General features: G+C 41.5%; 1 protein-coding gene across 1 annotated transcript in view; it reads right to left on the reverse strand.

Moving 5' to 3' along the window:
* The window catches only part of GPRC6A (G protein-coupled receptor class C group 6 member A), a 45,863-nt gene extending 36,714 nt beyond the window's left edge, over positions 1-9,149 (reverse strand). Inside the window, exons 1-2 of the mRNA XM_044291640.1 lie at positions 8,990-9,149; positions 6,046-6,349 (exon numbers count right to left, since the gene is read on the reverse strand). Of these exons, the coding sequence (XP_044147575.1) occupies positions 6,046-6,349; positions 8,990-9,045 (360 nt within the window). The 5' untranslated portion in view covers positions 9,046-9,149. The remainder of the gene's footprint in view (positions 1-6,045; positions 6,350-8,989) is intronic.
* Positions 9,150-14,428: the final 5,279 nt, after the last annotated feature.

Genomic DNA, 14,428 nt, shown 5'->3' on the forward strand with positions numbered 1-14,428 from the left:
ACCAGATCGGGTAAGTTTGGCCTCTTTTCTCCTCATGTTTGGAAATTGTTTTGCTGATCTTTATTTTCTTTCTCTTCAATACAACGGAAGAGCTACATTATCTCCAGCCCCCCAAAATCTGCCTGAGGAGCAACACTCAACCTTCTCTAATGGAAGAATCCCAAGAGAAAGTGAAGCAGGAGCCTCCCCTCCCTAAAAGGGCAAGAGCCCCAGCAATCCAAAACCACTTTATAACACAGTGGTCAGCAACCTTTGACGCTCCAGATGTGGTAAAACTATTTCCAGCATGTGCCATTCACTTCTATGGGAGTTTTGAAAACAGCTAAGCAAGTATGCATGCTAGGATTCATAGTTTTGCCACAGCTAGAGTGCCAAAGGATGTTGATCCCTGTTATAATAAAAATTTGTGGGTTTGTTTCTTTATTTATTTTTTTCAGTAATATTATCTCTTAATATTTCTCCTGCACACCTTTTTTCTATAGGTATTCTAAGGGTGTATTGAATGGGTACAGGGCTTAATCATTGAACTCCAGAGAGGAAATTTATTAAAGGGATATTTCTATCTTGGACATTTATAGAATACCGCTAGGGTATGCCATAAATGTCAGATAGGTGTGGGTTCACTAATGGGACAGACCCTGAAGTAAACAGAGAGCCATTCACTGCTATGGGACTTCCAAAAATTGGCAAGCAGGTACGATATGTATTTAATCCCATCATGTATGATATTGTCGGCTTAGATGCTGTATCTAATCCTCATATACAGACGTGGACAAAATTGTTGGTACCCTTTGGTCAATGAAAGAAAAAGTCACAATGGTCACAGAAATAACTTTAATCTGACAAAAGTAATAATAAATTAAAATTCTATAAATGTTAACCAATGAAAGTCAGACATTGTTTTTCAACCATGCTTCAACAGAATTATGTAAAAAAATAAACTCATGAAACAGGCATGGACAAAAATGATGGTACCCCTAGAAAACACAGAACATAATGTGACCAAAGGGACATGTTAATTCAAGGTGTGTCCACTAATTAGCATCACAGGTGTCTACAACCTTGTAATCAGCCATTGGGCCTATATATATGGCTCCAGGTAATCACTGTGTTGTTTGGTGATATGGTGTGTACCACACTCGACATGGACCAGAGGAAGCAAAGGAAAGAGCTGTCTCAAGAGATCAGAAAGAAAATTATAGACAAGCATGTTAAAGGTAAAGGCTATAAGACCATCTCCAAGCAACTAGATGTTCCTGTGAGTACAGTTGCACATATTATTCATAAGTTTAAGATCCATGGGACTGTAGCCAACCTCCCTGGACGTGGCCGCAGGAGGAAAATTGATGACAAATCTAAGAGACGGATAATCCGAATGGTAACAAAAGAGCCTAGAAAGACTTCTAAAGAGATTCAAGGTGAACTTCATGCTCAAGGAACATCAGTGTCAGATCGCACCATCCGTCGTTGTTTGAGCCAAAGTGGACTACATGGGAGACGACCAAGGAGGACACCATTGTTGAAAACGAATCATAAAAAAGCAAGACTGGAATATGCCAAACTACATGTTGACAAGCCACAAAGCTTCTGGGAGAATGTCCTGTGGACAGATGAGACAAAAATCGAAGTTTTTGCCAAGGCACATCAGCTGTATGTTCACAGACGAAAAAATGAAGCATATCAAGAAAAGAACACTGTCCCTACTGTGAAACATGGAGGAGGCTCTGTTATGTTCTGGGGCTGCTTTGCTGCGTCTGGCACAGGGTGTCTTGAATCTGTGCAGGGTACAATGAAATCTCAAGACTATCAAGGAATTCTAGAGAGAAATGTACTAGCCAGTGTCAGAAAGCTTGGTCTCAGTCGCAGGTCATGGGTCTTGCAACAGGACAATGACCCAAAACACACCGCTAAAAACACCCAAGAATGGCTAAGAGGAAAAAATTGGACTATTCTAAAGTGGCCTTCTATGAGCCCTGACCTCAATCCTATTGAGCATCTTTGGAAGGAGCTGAAACATGCAGTCTGGAAAAGGCACCCTTCAAACCGGACACAACTGGAGCAGTTTGCTCATGAGGAGTGGGCCAAAATACCTGCTGAGAGGTGCAGATGTCTCATTGACAGTTACAGGAAGCGTTTGATTGCAGTGATTGCCTCAAAAGGTTGCGCAACAAAATATTAAGTTAGGGGTACCATCATTTTTGTCCATGCCTGTTTCATGAGTTTATTTTTTTACATAATTCTGTTGAAGCATGGTTGAAAAACAATGTCTGACTTTCATTGGTTAACATTTATAGAATTTTAATTTATTATTACTTTTGTCAGATTAAAGTTATTTCTGTGACCATTGTGACTTTTTCTTTCATTGACCAAAGGGTACCAACAATTTTGTCCACGTCTGTATGTGATACTGTCTGCTGAACTGTGTATCTAATCATCTCCCAGAGTACCATTATTAGTAATGGTGCCCCCATTAGATATAGTCTCCCTTGTAGTGCCCCTAGTATTTATAATGCCTCCTGCAGTTTCCTCAGTATTTATAATGCTGACCTGTAGTGCCGCCAATAGTTATAATTCCACAGTAGTTTCCCCAGTATTTATAATGCCCTCTTAGTGCTCCAATAGTTATACTGTCTCTTGTTGTAGCCCCAGTATTTATAATGCCCCTTGTAGTGCCCCCAGTATTTATACAGATGCTCTCACACCTTTGCTCCATAGGGCCGTGCAATGAAAGGAGGGTGTACCCTATCTTCTTGCAGGGCACACCCTGATTCTGGGGCTCCTGCCTGATGGTATCTGGATGAGTTTAAGGCAGGGTGTGTAGTGTGCAATAGCCGGTGTTTGGTATAGAAGTCAGAAAAATAGGCCAGAGGTAGAATAGGAAACCATTACCAAGAGGGGGACTACAACTCCCAGCATGCTCAGGCTATTATTTCGTGACAGCAGAGGACATTGCAGGGAGGAAGTATAAGAGGAGAGAAGTACAGCTCCCAGCATGTCCAGACTATTATGTGATATCAGAGGACATTACAGGAGGAGGTATAAGAGGAGAGAACTACAACTCCCAGTATGTCCAGGCTGTTATTATGTTATATCACAAGACATTACAGGGTGGAGGTATAAGATGAGAGAACCATAACTCCAAGCATATCCAGACTGTTTATGTGATATCAGAGGACATTACAGGAGGATATATGAGGAGAGAACTGCAACTTCCAGCATGCCCAGTCTATTATGTGATATCAGATAGCATTCCAGGAAGAGGTGGTATAAGAGGATGGAACTACAACTCCTAGCATGCCCAGGCCATTATTATGCTATATCAGAGGACATTACAGGAAGGAGGCATAGGAGGAGAAAACTACAACTCCCATCATTTCACCAACTCGTACATTGAGTCCATGCATCTTGACTTTCTTCTCCACACATAGCTGGGCCCCTCCTGTCACATGACACCACCTTCCTCACCTCTTGGTCTTCTGCACTGCTGAGTTCTTCCCCCTCCTGCACTGATCACATGATGCTGATATTCACAGGTCCTTCAGCTCTTCCTAATGGCTGTTATCAGCCATTTGCAAAGCCCCCTTACTAAGGGACAGGCAGGCATACTGGGACATGCAGGCAACTGCCAAAGACAGTGGTGAAAAACTGGGACTGTCCTGCTGGACTCATTGGGACCTATGCTGTTATGTGGTTCATTGCAAAATGGTTAATGTGACTTTACTGTATACTGTTTCTCACAGGCTGTTTATAGGAGAAATAGTTTTTTTTTTCTTGTCCTGGACTGGCTTCACCCCTCTGAGCTAGGAGATGTAGTGTGGAGAGTGTACAGCTAGCAGCTGGAGAGAGAGAATAGCGACAGGCAGGTTACACCAGCCCTGCAAGCTGATAGATTCCAAAAAAAGTGACCAAAATACTGTGTCTCCTTGGCTAGTTTGGGAAGTTGTTTGGATTCATTGGAAATAGACTCAGAGAGGTATTTATTTTAAGGCCTACGTATATCACCATATACAGCCTTGGCATATCTGTGCATGTAGCCTGAGACTGACCTTATAGGGCAGTGATGGTGAACCTTTTAAAGGCCGAGTGCCCAAACTGCAACCCAAAACCCACTTATTTATTGCAAAGTGCCAACAAAGCAATTTAACCTGAATACTATAGTCCAATATAGTATATCCTCTATGTACTTTATTACTTAGCTATAATAGCCTGCCTACATTCAGTGCGCTGCCTGTGCTGTTCATAGTGCGCCTGCGCTGATGAAGGGCAGGAAAAGTCTAAGGCATATTGTACACCATAGACTTTTTCCAGAGTGCAGGTGCCCACAGAGAGGGCTCTGAGTGCCGCCTCTGGCACCCGTGCCATAGGTTCGCCATCACTATTATAGGGGTTCACCGAGAATTGAGAAAACTAAAATACTTAATTACGTTATTATAAATATATTCTTAAATACCTGTCATTAGTTATAATGGTTTGTTTTGTCTAGGGAACATTCATTAAGAGAAATAAAATGGCTGTGGTCTTATTAGTACACACATAACCTGTCCAAATTTAGCAAATGCCTGTGTGTGATATATTTATTTACTTTATTCACTTGTATAGCGCTGACATATTCCCCAGTGCTAAACAGACACTATCATTGCTTGCCGTCTCCAGTGGAACTCACAACCTAAGCTCCCTATCAGTATGTCTTTGGAATGTGGCAAGAAACCAGAGTAATTGCAGGAAAGCCACCAGACATTGGGAGAACATACAGACTCCATGCAGATATTGTCCTATGTTGGAATTTGAACCCAGGACTCCAGCACTGCAAGTTACCATTGCTAACTACTGAGCCATTCTGCTGCCCCATATGTCCAAAGTACAGTGGACTTGATACTTAAAAAAACTGGCCTCCTCATTACCTTGCATCGCTTACCTGCATCCTATTGCCCCACCTTGCCAGTACTTCAAGGGAGCACTGCCTTGTACCCAGAAATCCACCAACACCATGGTTACTGCAACTGCAAAGTCAGGGTTAGCCACTGGACTACAACCACCCTCATTGCCACAGCTACCACTCCTATACTCTCCACCTCATGCCTTCCCCTCCGATCCAGCACGCAGACACACAGGTTGACATTGCCCACTTCACAGCAGCTTGAGCACACCTGTGGGAAGAGCAAGGGTGGAACAACACTTGGCAGGTCAACTGCAGCTTTTCTGTAAAGGAAAATGTACATCGGCAAATCATGAAGATTTTGCTGTAGATAACAGGGAGGAAATATAGTAGATAAATACAGTTGGATTTTCTAAATGTATTGTTCACATACTGTAGCTGTAGCACTACACTGGAGTAGGGATAAGAAAGGTAAAAAAAGTAAATTTCTCTAGGTCAGTCCTAATAGGGATATATTCACAAAAAGTTCTATAATGTTTCGTTAAGTACAGTACTTGAATGAGGATTGCAGAAATGCATGCATATACTGCAGAAACAACCCCAAACTATTTAGCCATGTGTTATTATACCCTAATAGCATAATTGCAGTATGGTGCTTTCTGCATATTTATGCAAGTGCTGTATGGCAATATTATTTGAGTGGTATTTTGGCAATATTACTCTCCATTTCCAGGTATATACCAATACCACAGGTAAAAGCTATGCCATAAGAGATGGTAAAGAGATGTTGGATACCACTGTATAGGGGACCAACCTATTATTTCTTTGGAAGTAGGGAATAGCTATAGTTCAAGAGGAAACGACTTTGGCGGCTCTCCAAATCTTCTGACATATGCCTATGAAGAGCTGCCCTTGTAAACTGGTGAGGGAATGAAGGCCCTCCAATGGTGAGGAGAGAGCCTAAAAGCCCTTTCCAATAAAGACCAAGGGAAGAGGGTGTCAGTAGGATGTCAAAGAGAGCTGCAGAGGCAAACCAGCCAGAAACTGATTCCTCTGGACCAACACACCACATTTAGGTCTGATCCACAATGAAGTTTCTACTTTCTTAATATCCCTGTGATAAACAGAAATAGCAAACACATTAAAATAATATTTAACATTTTATCTACCTGTGGGATGAGTTGAGTGTTAAGCAACCTCGCAACAGCAATAGAAACTTCTGAATAACTATCTCCAATGACGGCTTTAACCTTGGGTGTATAATCTGAATAATTGCACTTGAATGTCAACAGTTCCACAGAAGAGTTGTATGTAGACAGGAAACGTAGTGCTGCTGATACTGCCAATGTGGCTTCGGAACAAGTATCATAAATTTCATATCCGAGTTTTATTCCAGGTATGAGTGATGAATTGTTTACCATATCTATAGCATGAGCCATGGCCAGTAATTGTAAGAACCCCTGCATCTCAAATCTGAAAAAAAAAAAAAATGAAATATTATTATGACCAATAGAAGTGCACAAATGTGACTTTGAGAGATATTCACAATGAGAGTAAAAAGTGATTTTAGTACCCTCATTAAGAGCTCTAAGAAAGAGCCTCCATTATTAATATAACAGGACTAATAGAAACATTATTATCCGGTTCCTCCTAATATGTTATGACCCCAGCATGCTCATCTGTTATTGCATTCATTGCAGTGTATAGTAATACACTGATGAGCAAAAGGTTAAGAATGTTTTGAACTTTTGACTTTCAGGCTCAATATCTCACCATCCACTACAGCTTTGAACTTGAGACTACCATCATTTTATAGACAAAGGTGGCTATCTCATACATAAGGTCGCTATCTCATACATAAATTGGACTTGCAACTATTTAGCATATGATTAGTTATGCAGATTCTTGTCATGTAACTGCATCGTTACTGTTCTTCTCCTGGTGGTGGAACAATTTTTTTCTTCTTGTATACTACAAATTACAACCTGTTCTAACTTTACCTAATAGCTCAGTTTGTTATTAGGTTGATTCCCAAGCGAAAGGTCATTGGTTGAAATCCAGGAGCAGTCGTGAAGAAGATTTTCCAAGAAAATCATCCAGCTCATTGATAGCGGTATCTCGGCCAAGAAAATTGTCAAACTGCATCACGTAAGTGCCATGATAGTTGGAAGAATATGAAATGAAGTCTGTCTATACATTCTCAAACCAAAAGGTGGACCTTCAGGCAAAATTTCGGAGTCATTAAGTATGCTCATCACAAGTTCTATCAGTTCTGGCATGGCACGGCAGTGGAGGTGGCTTGTATCCTTTGTAACAGTGAGATCACACAAGTCTGGAATGGTGGTCCGAAAAGAGGTGAAGAAGCCTCGACTTCAATATCATCATAAAAAGCATTGGCTTGAGTACAAACAGTGGACAGTAGAAGATTGAAAATGGGTGATTTGGAGTGATGAGACAAAGTCAATAGACTGCGCTCTGATGGGTCCAAATGGGTCTGAGAAAACAAGGGAAAGGGGGCTAATGGATCAAGAAATTGTAGGAACTGTCAAGTTCTGTGGAGGAAGCCTAATGATATGGGGTCGTAGCCAAAGGCGTTGGATACTTCACCAGAATAGATGGTGGTCTCAATGCTGAGCGTATGTGAGTATCCTACAAGAAAAGTTACTTTGTACACTCGAGTACTATGGGTATGAAAAGGACAACAAAGTGTTTCAGCAGGACAATGGTCCGAATCATATGTTGAGATTGGCGAATAAATGGTTCAATGACAATGAAGTAGAGGTGCTGGATTGTCTTCACAGTCCCCAGACCTCAATCCAATCGAACACTTGTGAGTAGAGGTGAAGAAAAAGATAAATTCGTGCCCAAGTGAGTCTACCAGTATGCACCAACATTGGGAATGTATATAAGAGACCTGGGGACAGATTTCAGTCGAGACATGCTTGAATCTGATTGAGAGCATGCCCAGAGGGATTCAGGCAGTGTTGAAATCCAAAGGTGGATTTATAAAATAAGAAAAAAACAAATTTAGAATTTTAAGAGCAAAACAGTAACAATCCAGTTACATGACAATAATCTGTATAACAAATCATATGCTAATTAGTTACAAGTCCAATTCATGTATGAGATAGCCAAGATGATTGTCTATAAAATGTAGGTGAATCTGATAAATGTTGTCTGAATTAGTTGACAAAAATTCTGTGTTTTTACCATCCTGAAGAATGTATTATTCAAAGTAGCAAACAAAACAATTTTAGAAAGCAAGAAGAAAATCCTTGGAGTAATGGAGTTTATGTGATATGTGGAAATAAATAATAAGGCACATTCTGCACAGGTAATGTTTTCCAGTAACTAAACAAAACCTCACTGCAATGACAAGACTTCCTTATTTGTCAGCTCCCTAATTAATTAGTGCTAACCACTAACTGGTATACATACTGAAAAAGCATTCAAAAGATGACATAAAAGCTAAGGCTACATGCACATGATTATATGTATTTGGTGGTCTACAAACCACTAATCCTGACCATGTGCATGCCGTATTTTCCCAATAGAACTGTCTATTCTTGACCACAAAAACAACAAGAATAGGAAATGTTTTATAAACTGTGGAATGGCTGCATGGATGTGGACCCATAGAAATAAATGGGTCCGTGTGTTCTCCAGAAAATACGGATTGGACACAGACCAAAATAATGGTTGTGTGCATGAGGCCTAATTGTAAGAATATAGCAATAGAAATATAAAAATACAAATGATTGGATTTCTATTCTTGGAATAGAATTTTCATAAAGTGCAGTTTGTAGGAGTAAAACGAGAAAAAAAAAACTCACTGTACAAAAAAATCTCCTGGGCAAACTATGAAACATATATCTGATAAAAGGTATACATAATGGAACACTAAGCTTGGTCAATAAAAGGCATAAAAACTGTGACCATTAACAGTTCTCATGATATATATCTGACTGCTAGTAGAGTCCATGGCTCCTGTTGTTCCAACTTCCAACCTAAACTATGTCTTTTTTACACGGAACCTGTGTACACGCATGTACAGTTATGGTTGTCTTTTTATTTAAAAAAATGGACTTATTTATATTTAATGATAATACTCACCCTTCACAGTTCTGGATAGCAGGCTTTTGGGGATATCCCTTAGCAGAGTTGACCATTTTACCATGTACTGCAAACAGACCACCAATTATAATATCACCATGGGCTCTAGCTCCTACAAAATCATCAGGAATCAGGCAGCAGTGTAATCCACTGATCAGTATCCCAAAGGTAATAGTCAGTCCATATAGTGCCATGTCTGTGGTTCATACTCCTGCTTCTGGATGTGAATTGAGATTAGGACTTAGTCAACTTGAGCTCTAGTAGTATGTCAGCTGCTAGCAAGCAGTATGAGCCGGATGCACCTTGCTGAAGTTAATTCTCTCTGTTATGGTCACAGCTGCTTCTGGGTTTCAGTGTGGCTCGAACGATTCTAGATTAAGATAACTCACGCATAAAAGGCTATATTTACAAGTACCAGGACTACAGGAACGTCATAATGGCTATTGAATATTACGGCATCTGTTGCATCTTCTGGACATTGCAGACAGTATACTAAAAACGTTCATCTCTTCTGTTATCTCTTTCACATTGATTTTTTTGAGGATTTTTATGCATGCCATAAATGTTAGTATTAGGTAAATGCAGAGCTATAAAACTGTATCTGCTTAATCCTTGGAAGCTAACACCGTGTCAACAATGATCAAGCAATGACAGGTACCAAATCAATAAGTATATATATTTATGATCTCCTTACCTATGGCTTCCATGGTATGTCATATCATACCTATCACTAGAAAAAAAATCATTTGCAGACATTTTGTAATCAAGACACAACATCTTTCATTATATATCCATACAGAATAGTCTTTTTAGTTTATTGTAATTTGTTTCGTAAATGGATTTTCCAGCATTAGAATATTATAATTATAATATACTATCCTTAGAATACATAATCAATAGTGATGAGCAAATTTCTTGAAATTCGATTTGGGTTTCCATTGTGGCGGATGTCTTTTATGAGATTGCTCTTCAACATGGGCTTACAGATTTTTTTAATTACAATCAATAAATGTAATTAATTGGTTGTATAGAACAAGAGGGCAGAGATTAATATCAAGCACAGCCACAATACAATGTAAGGCTCTGTGATTGGTAAGAACTTATCAGGATGACGCCTCATTTCTGCACCATTCCAATGGGTCATAATAAGACAAGAAAACATAATTCACCAGGAGGTCCTCTGGGGTATCAGACTTCCAATTTGCTTAGCTTTCCCCCTAATTGCGCCTCTAAATACCATGTGGTTTGAATGAAGGGAGACATCAGTTCCTTAATCTCTCCCGGTGACAAGGTGGCTTCTATGAATTTTCTCCATTTTTTGACAAAGTTGCTTATTGATTTATCTTTGTGTCTTTCCATTTCTAATCTTTCTAAGTGGAGCACTTGTTTCATGGTCCCTAATACTTCTTCCCATGCGGGGGATGAGCTCTGTAATCAATGCCTTAAAATGGACTTCTTAACTAACATAAGCAAGATATGTACTCCCTTTTCAGATACCCCTGCTCCCTCTGCTTCTGTTTGGTCCCTTGGTATATACTGAAAGATACATTGTTGTGGCTTGAGTGATACTTGTACCCCCCAAACAGTATCAATGTATTTCACAGACTGTTCCCAAATGGGCTGTTTGGGCAGTCCCACAAACCATGTAAAAGTCCAGCTTTAGGTAGGGAGCACTTACCAATATCTTTGGGCTGGGTGTGGAGGACTCCCACCCCATCTTTCAGGGGATGTAAATGGGGATGGTTCGCAAAGGGTTTTGACAAGTTTGATAGCAGTTTACCCGCCTTATTTCCAAATCGGAAAAGGTCCGCCTTTTTACGTTCACCAAACCATTTAGCCCTGCTCTCTATATAATAATCAAAATTATGTTTGGCCGTTACCCAGAGCAGTTTATGTGCCTCTGTTGGGTTCTGGACAAATGTAGTGTATGTTTCTCTCATTAACAGCTGCCTCATAACTCCTCTGCACATCCCTCTTTTTCTCTGCTGAGTACGCTATTATTTGTCCTCTTAACACCACTTTGGCTGTGTCCTAGAATAGTTGAGTTTTTTTTGTGGAATTCATTATCTTGGGAAAATACCCACCACCAGCCCTTTAGTCTGTTTTTAAAATCTTCGTCTGTTGTCAAGTGATATACACTCACCTAAAGAATTATTAGGAACACCATACTAATATGGTGTTGGACCCCCTTTTGGCTTCAGAACTGCCTTAATTCTACGTGGCATTGATTCAACAAGGTGCTCATAGCATTCTTTAGAAATGTTGGCCCATATTGATAGTATAGCATCTTGCAGTTGATGGAGAATTGAGGGAAGCACATCCAGGGCACGAAGCTCCCGTTCCACCACATCCCAAAGATGCTCTATTGGGTTGAGATCTGGTGACTGTGGGGGCCATTTTAGTACAGTGAACTCATTGTCATGTTCAAGAAACCATTTTTCCAGTCTTCAACAGTCCAATTTTGGTGAGCTCGTGCAAATTGTAGCCTCTTTTTCCTATTTGTAGTGGAGATGAGTGGTACCCGTTGGGGTCTTCGGCTGTTGTAACCTATTATTTTCAGTCAACGTGGCTCTTCTATCAGCTTGAATCAGTCGGCCCATTCTTCTCTGACCTCTAGCATCAACAAGGCATTTTCGCCCACAGGACTGCCGCATACTGGATGTTTTTCCCTTTTCAGACCATTCTTTGTAAACCCTAGAAATGGTTGTGCGTGAAAATCCCAGTAACTGAGCAGATTGTGAAATACTCAGACCGGCCCATCTGGCACCAACAACCATGCCACACTCAAAATTGCTTAAATCACCTTTCTTTCCCATTCTGACATTCAGTTTGGAGTTCAGGAGATTGTCTTGACCAGGACCACAGCCCTACATGCATTAAAGCAACTGCCATGTGATTGGTTGACTAGATAATCACATTAATGAGAAATAGAACAGATGTACCTAATAATTCTTTAGGTGAGTGTATATATAGTCAGTACCTTTCTGTACTTCGTCTCTCACTTCCATTATCACCGGGACATGGTCTGATATTACTAGGTCAGAAATCTCTATATGTTGGACCCGCGATAAAATATCAGGAGTCATTAAAAAATAATCTAGTCTAGACCAAGATGATTGATCATGGGAAAAGTGTGAGTATTCCCTCCCCGCTGGGTGTTGATGTCTCCACACATCTATCAGGCCTGTTGATTGCAAGAGTGGGTAGAGAGTATGTGCACCCCTGGGTTTAGGGCATGATCTGGGAATTTGCTGTCGCCTGTCTTCTCTTTCATCATGTACCCGATAAAGTCTCCTGCAATTATCAGTCGACTTGTCCCCTCTTGTAATATAGTTGTTTCTAGCCTGCGATAAAAACCTTGTTGGGTTGTGTTAGGAGAGTAGACGTTATGTATTGTAATTGGTCCAGGCGGTGAGTCTAGTTGTATTTTCACAAGCATGCCTTCGTCATCATTAGTAGTCGATATAACCTCACATTGCAAGTGTCTGTGTAATAGAATGAATACCCCTGCTTTCCTATCGTGTGATGGAGAGCCTATCACTTGTCCCACCCATAGCTTCCTGAGCCTCCAAAAATCCTGTTCCCCTAGGTGCATCTCCTGGAGAAGGACCACATCAATCTTGAGTTTTTTTTAAGTGTTTCAATACATTTATGCGTTTATACTGGGAACGCAGACCTTTAACATTCCATGTGGCTACTCTCATGTTTAAAATTTAAAGGTCTTCACCAGAGACGCTCCCCAGAGAGAGAGGATCCGTTCTTGGTGTTTCTTAACAGGTGTAACCCCTACGGTGCAGATCAAAGACATATCTCTTTTCCCATTCCCCCTCCCCAAATTTCCCCCTTAAACATTAAACAATAAAGTCTTAACTGCAACGATAGCATACATTTTCTGAACTTCTCTTTTTTCACGCAAGTCATGGTGAAGTCGTTGTCGCTTCCCTTAACTTTTACCTCCGTTATCGCCTCCACCCTTAAATTAGATTAAAAAAAGCTGCTAACCCGGCACCACAAGCTGACAGTGGCTTTGGTTCGGTTTCCATCACAGCCATTCCCTTATTTAAACTCTGTATAAGCCCGTAGCCCTTTGAGAAATGCCCTAACATAAAAGGCCCCCAACAAATAGAAGCAAAAACATTAACATGCTCCCCCTTTTGTATCTCACATGTCCTTTCTGTCAATCCCACTCTGAACTTTGGCTTGGGGGTTGCGAGGATTCATCGTTGTTGGTCCGGGTGGTCTTCCTCGGGGTACGCGGCGTCCCTGTGTCTTTTCTCTTCGTCCCCTGCCTGAGAAGAGATCTCTGTGATGGACTTGACTGTGACGGGGGGAGCTCACTTTCTAGGTTCAATGCTTCAGAGGCCTCTTTGGGGGTAAGGAAGGTCTCTATAGTTCCATCTGGCTGGAAAACTTGCAGTGTGGATGGGTAAATTAGCTCGAACTTGGTTTTCTGTCTGACCAGAGCGGAGCAGATGTTTGAAAAAGCTCTCCTATGCCTCGTTACCTCTGCAGAGTAGTCACTGAATAGCAGAAGTTTATTTCCCCTCACTGTTAATGGCAGCTTGCTCTTCCTATAATTACGTAGGATGTCCTCTTTTGCTGCATAATTAAGATACTTCACAATGACTGCACGTGGCCTATTGAGGCCTGGAATTGATCAGTCCTCCTTGGAGGTCCCATGGGCTCTTTGTACTATGAACTGGCCTTGTAGCCCCAGGGCCTGCGTTATTTCTGTAGCGCATATCTTGGCCAAATGGCTTGGTGGTACAGACTCTGGTATGCCCACAATTCTGAGATTACTCCTTCTGGAGCGGTTTTCCAGGTCGTCAATTTTTTCCTTCAGGGCCTGGTTTGATTGGAGTGCCTCTCGGGTTTGAGTATGGTCCTTCTCCAGATCTTCCTCAACTTTGCACAATCTCCGCTCTCTGTGATTTGCGAGGTATGGTGTTGCACCTCGCTTTGGAGCTGCTGCAGGGCTGTGGAAACTGTGGCCTCTAATGTGGCTTTGATGTCTGCTGCCAGTAGTTTGGCCACCTCTATTGCCATATGTTTACAAAAGATGGATATATCTTGATCAGGGGGCATCTCACCCTCCTCTTCTCCTCATGCTATGGCCGATGTGTCCGTCTGGCATTGGGGTGGCTGCGAGACGGACCTCGCGAGCCTGCTAGCGTGCTCTGGAGCAGTCGCCATCTTTCTCCGCTGTAGTTTGTCAGCGCATTGCGGGAGTGCTGGGGTTTCGTGTGGGGAGCCGCACTTCAGCATGAACCTGTCCATGTGATGTACCGGACCGGTCACAGCATGTTTCGGGGCATTGGGTAACCCCGTGGTACGTGGGCTCTCTGATTTTCGGGTGGTAGGTGGTGGAGATACTCACTCTCCCTTCTCCATCACCACGTGCCGGAATTAGCCCATTTTGCTTTGATCTTTTGCTTTCTC

The sequence above is a fragment of the Bufo gargarizans genome, chromosome 4 (assembly GCF_014858855.1).
Source record: "Bufo gargarizans isolate SCDJY-AF-19 chromosome 4, ASM1485885v1, whole genome shotgun sequence".
NCBI lineage: Eukaryota > Metazoa > Chordata > Amphibia > Anura > Bufonidae > Bufo > Bufo gargarizans.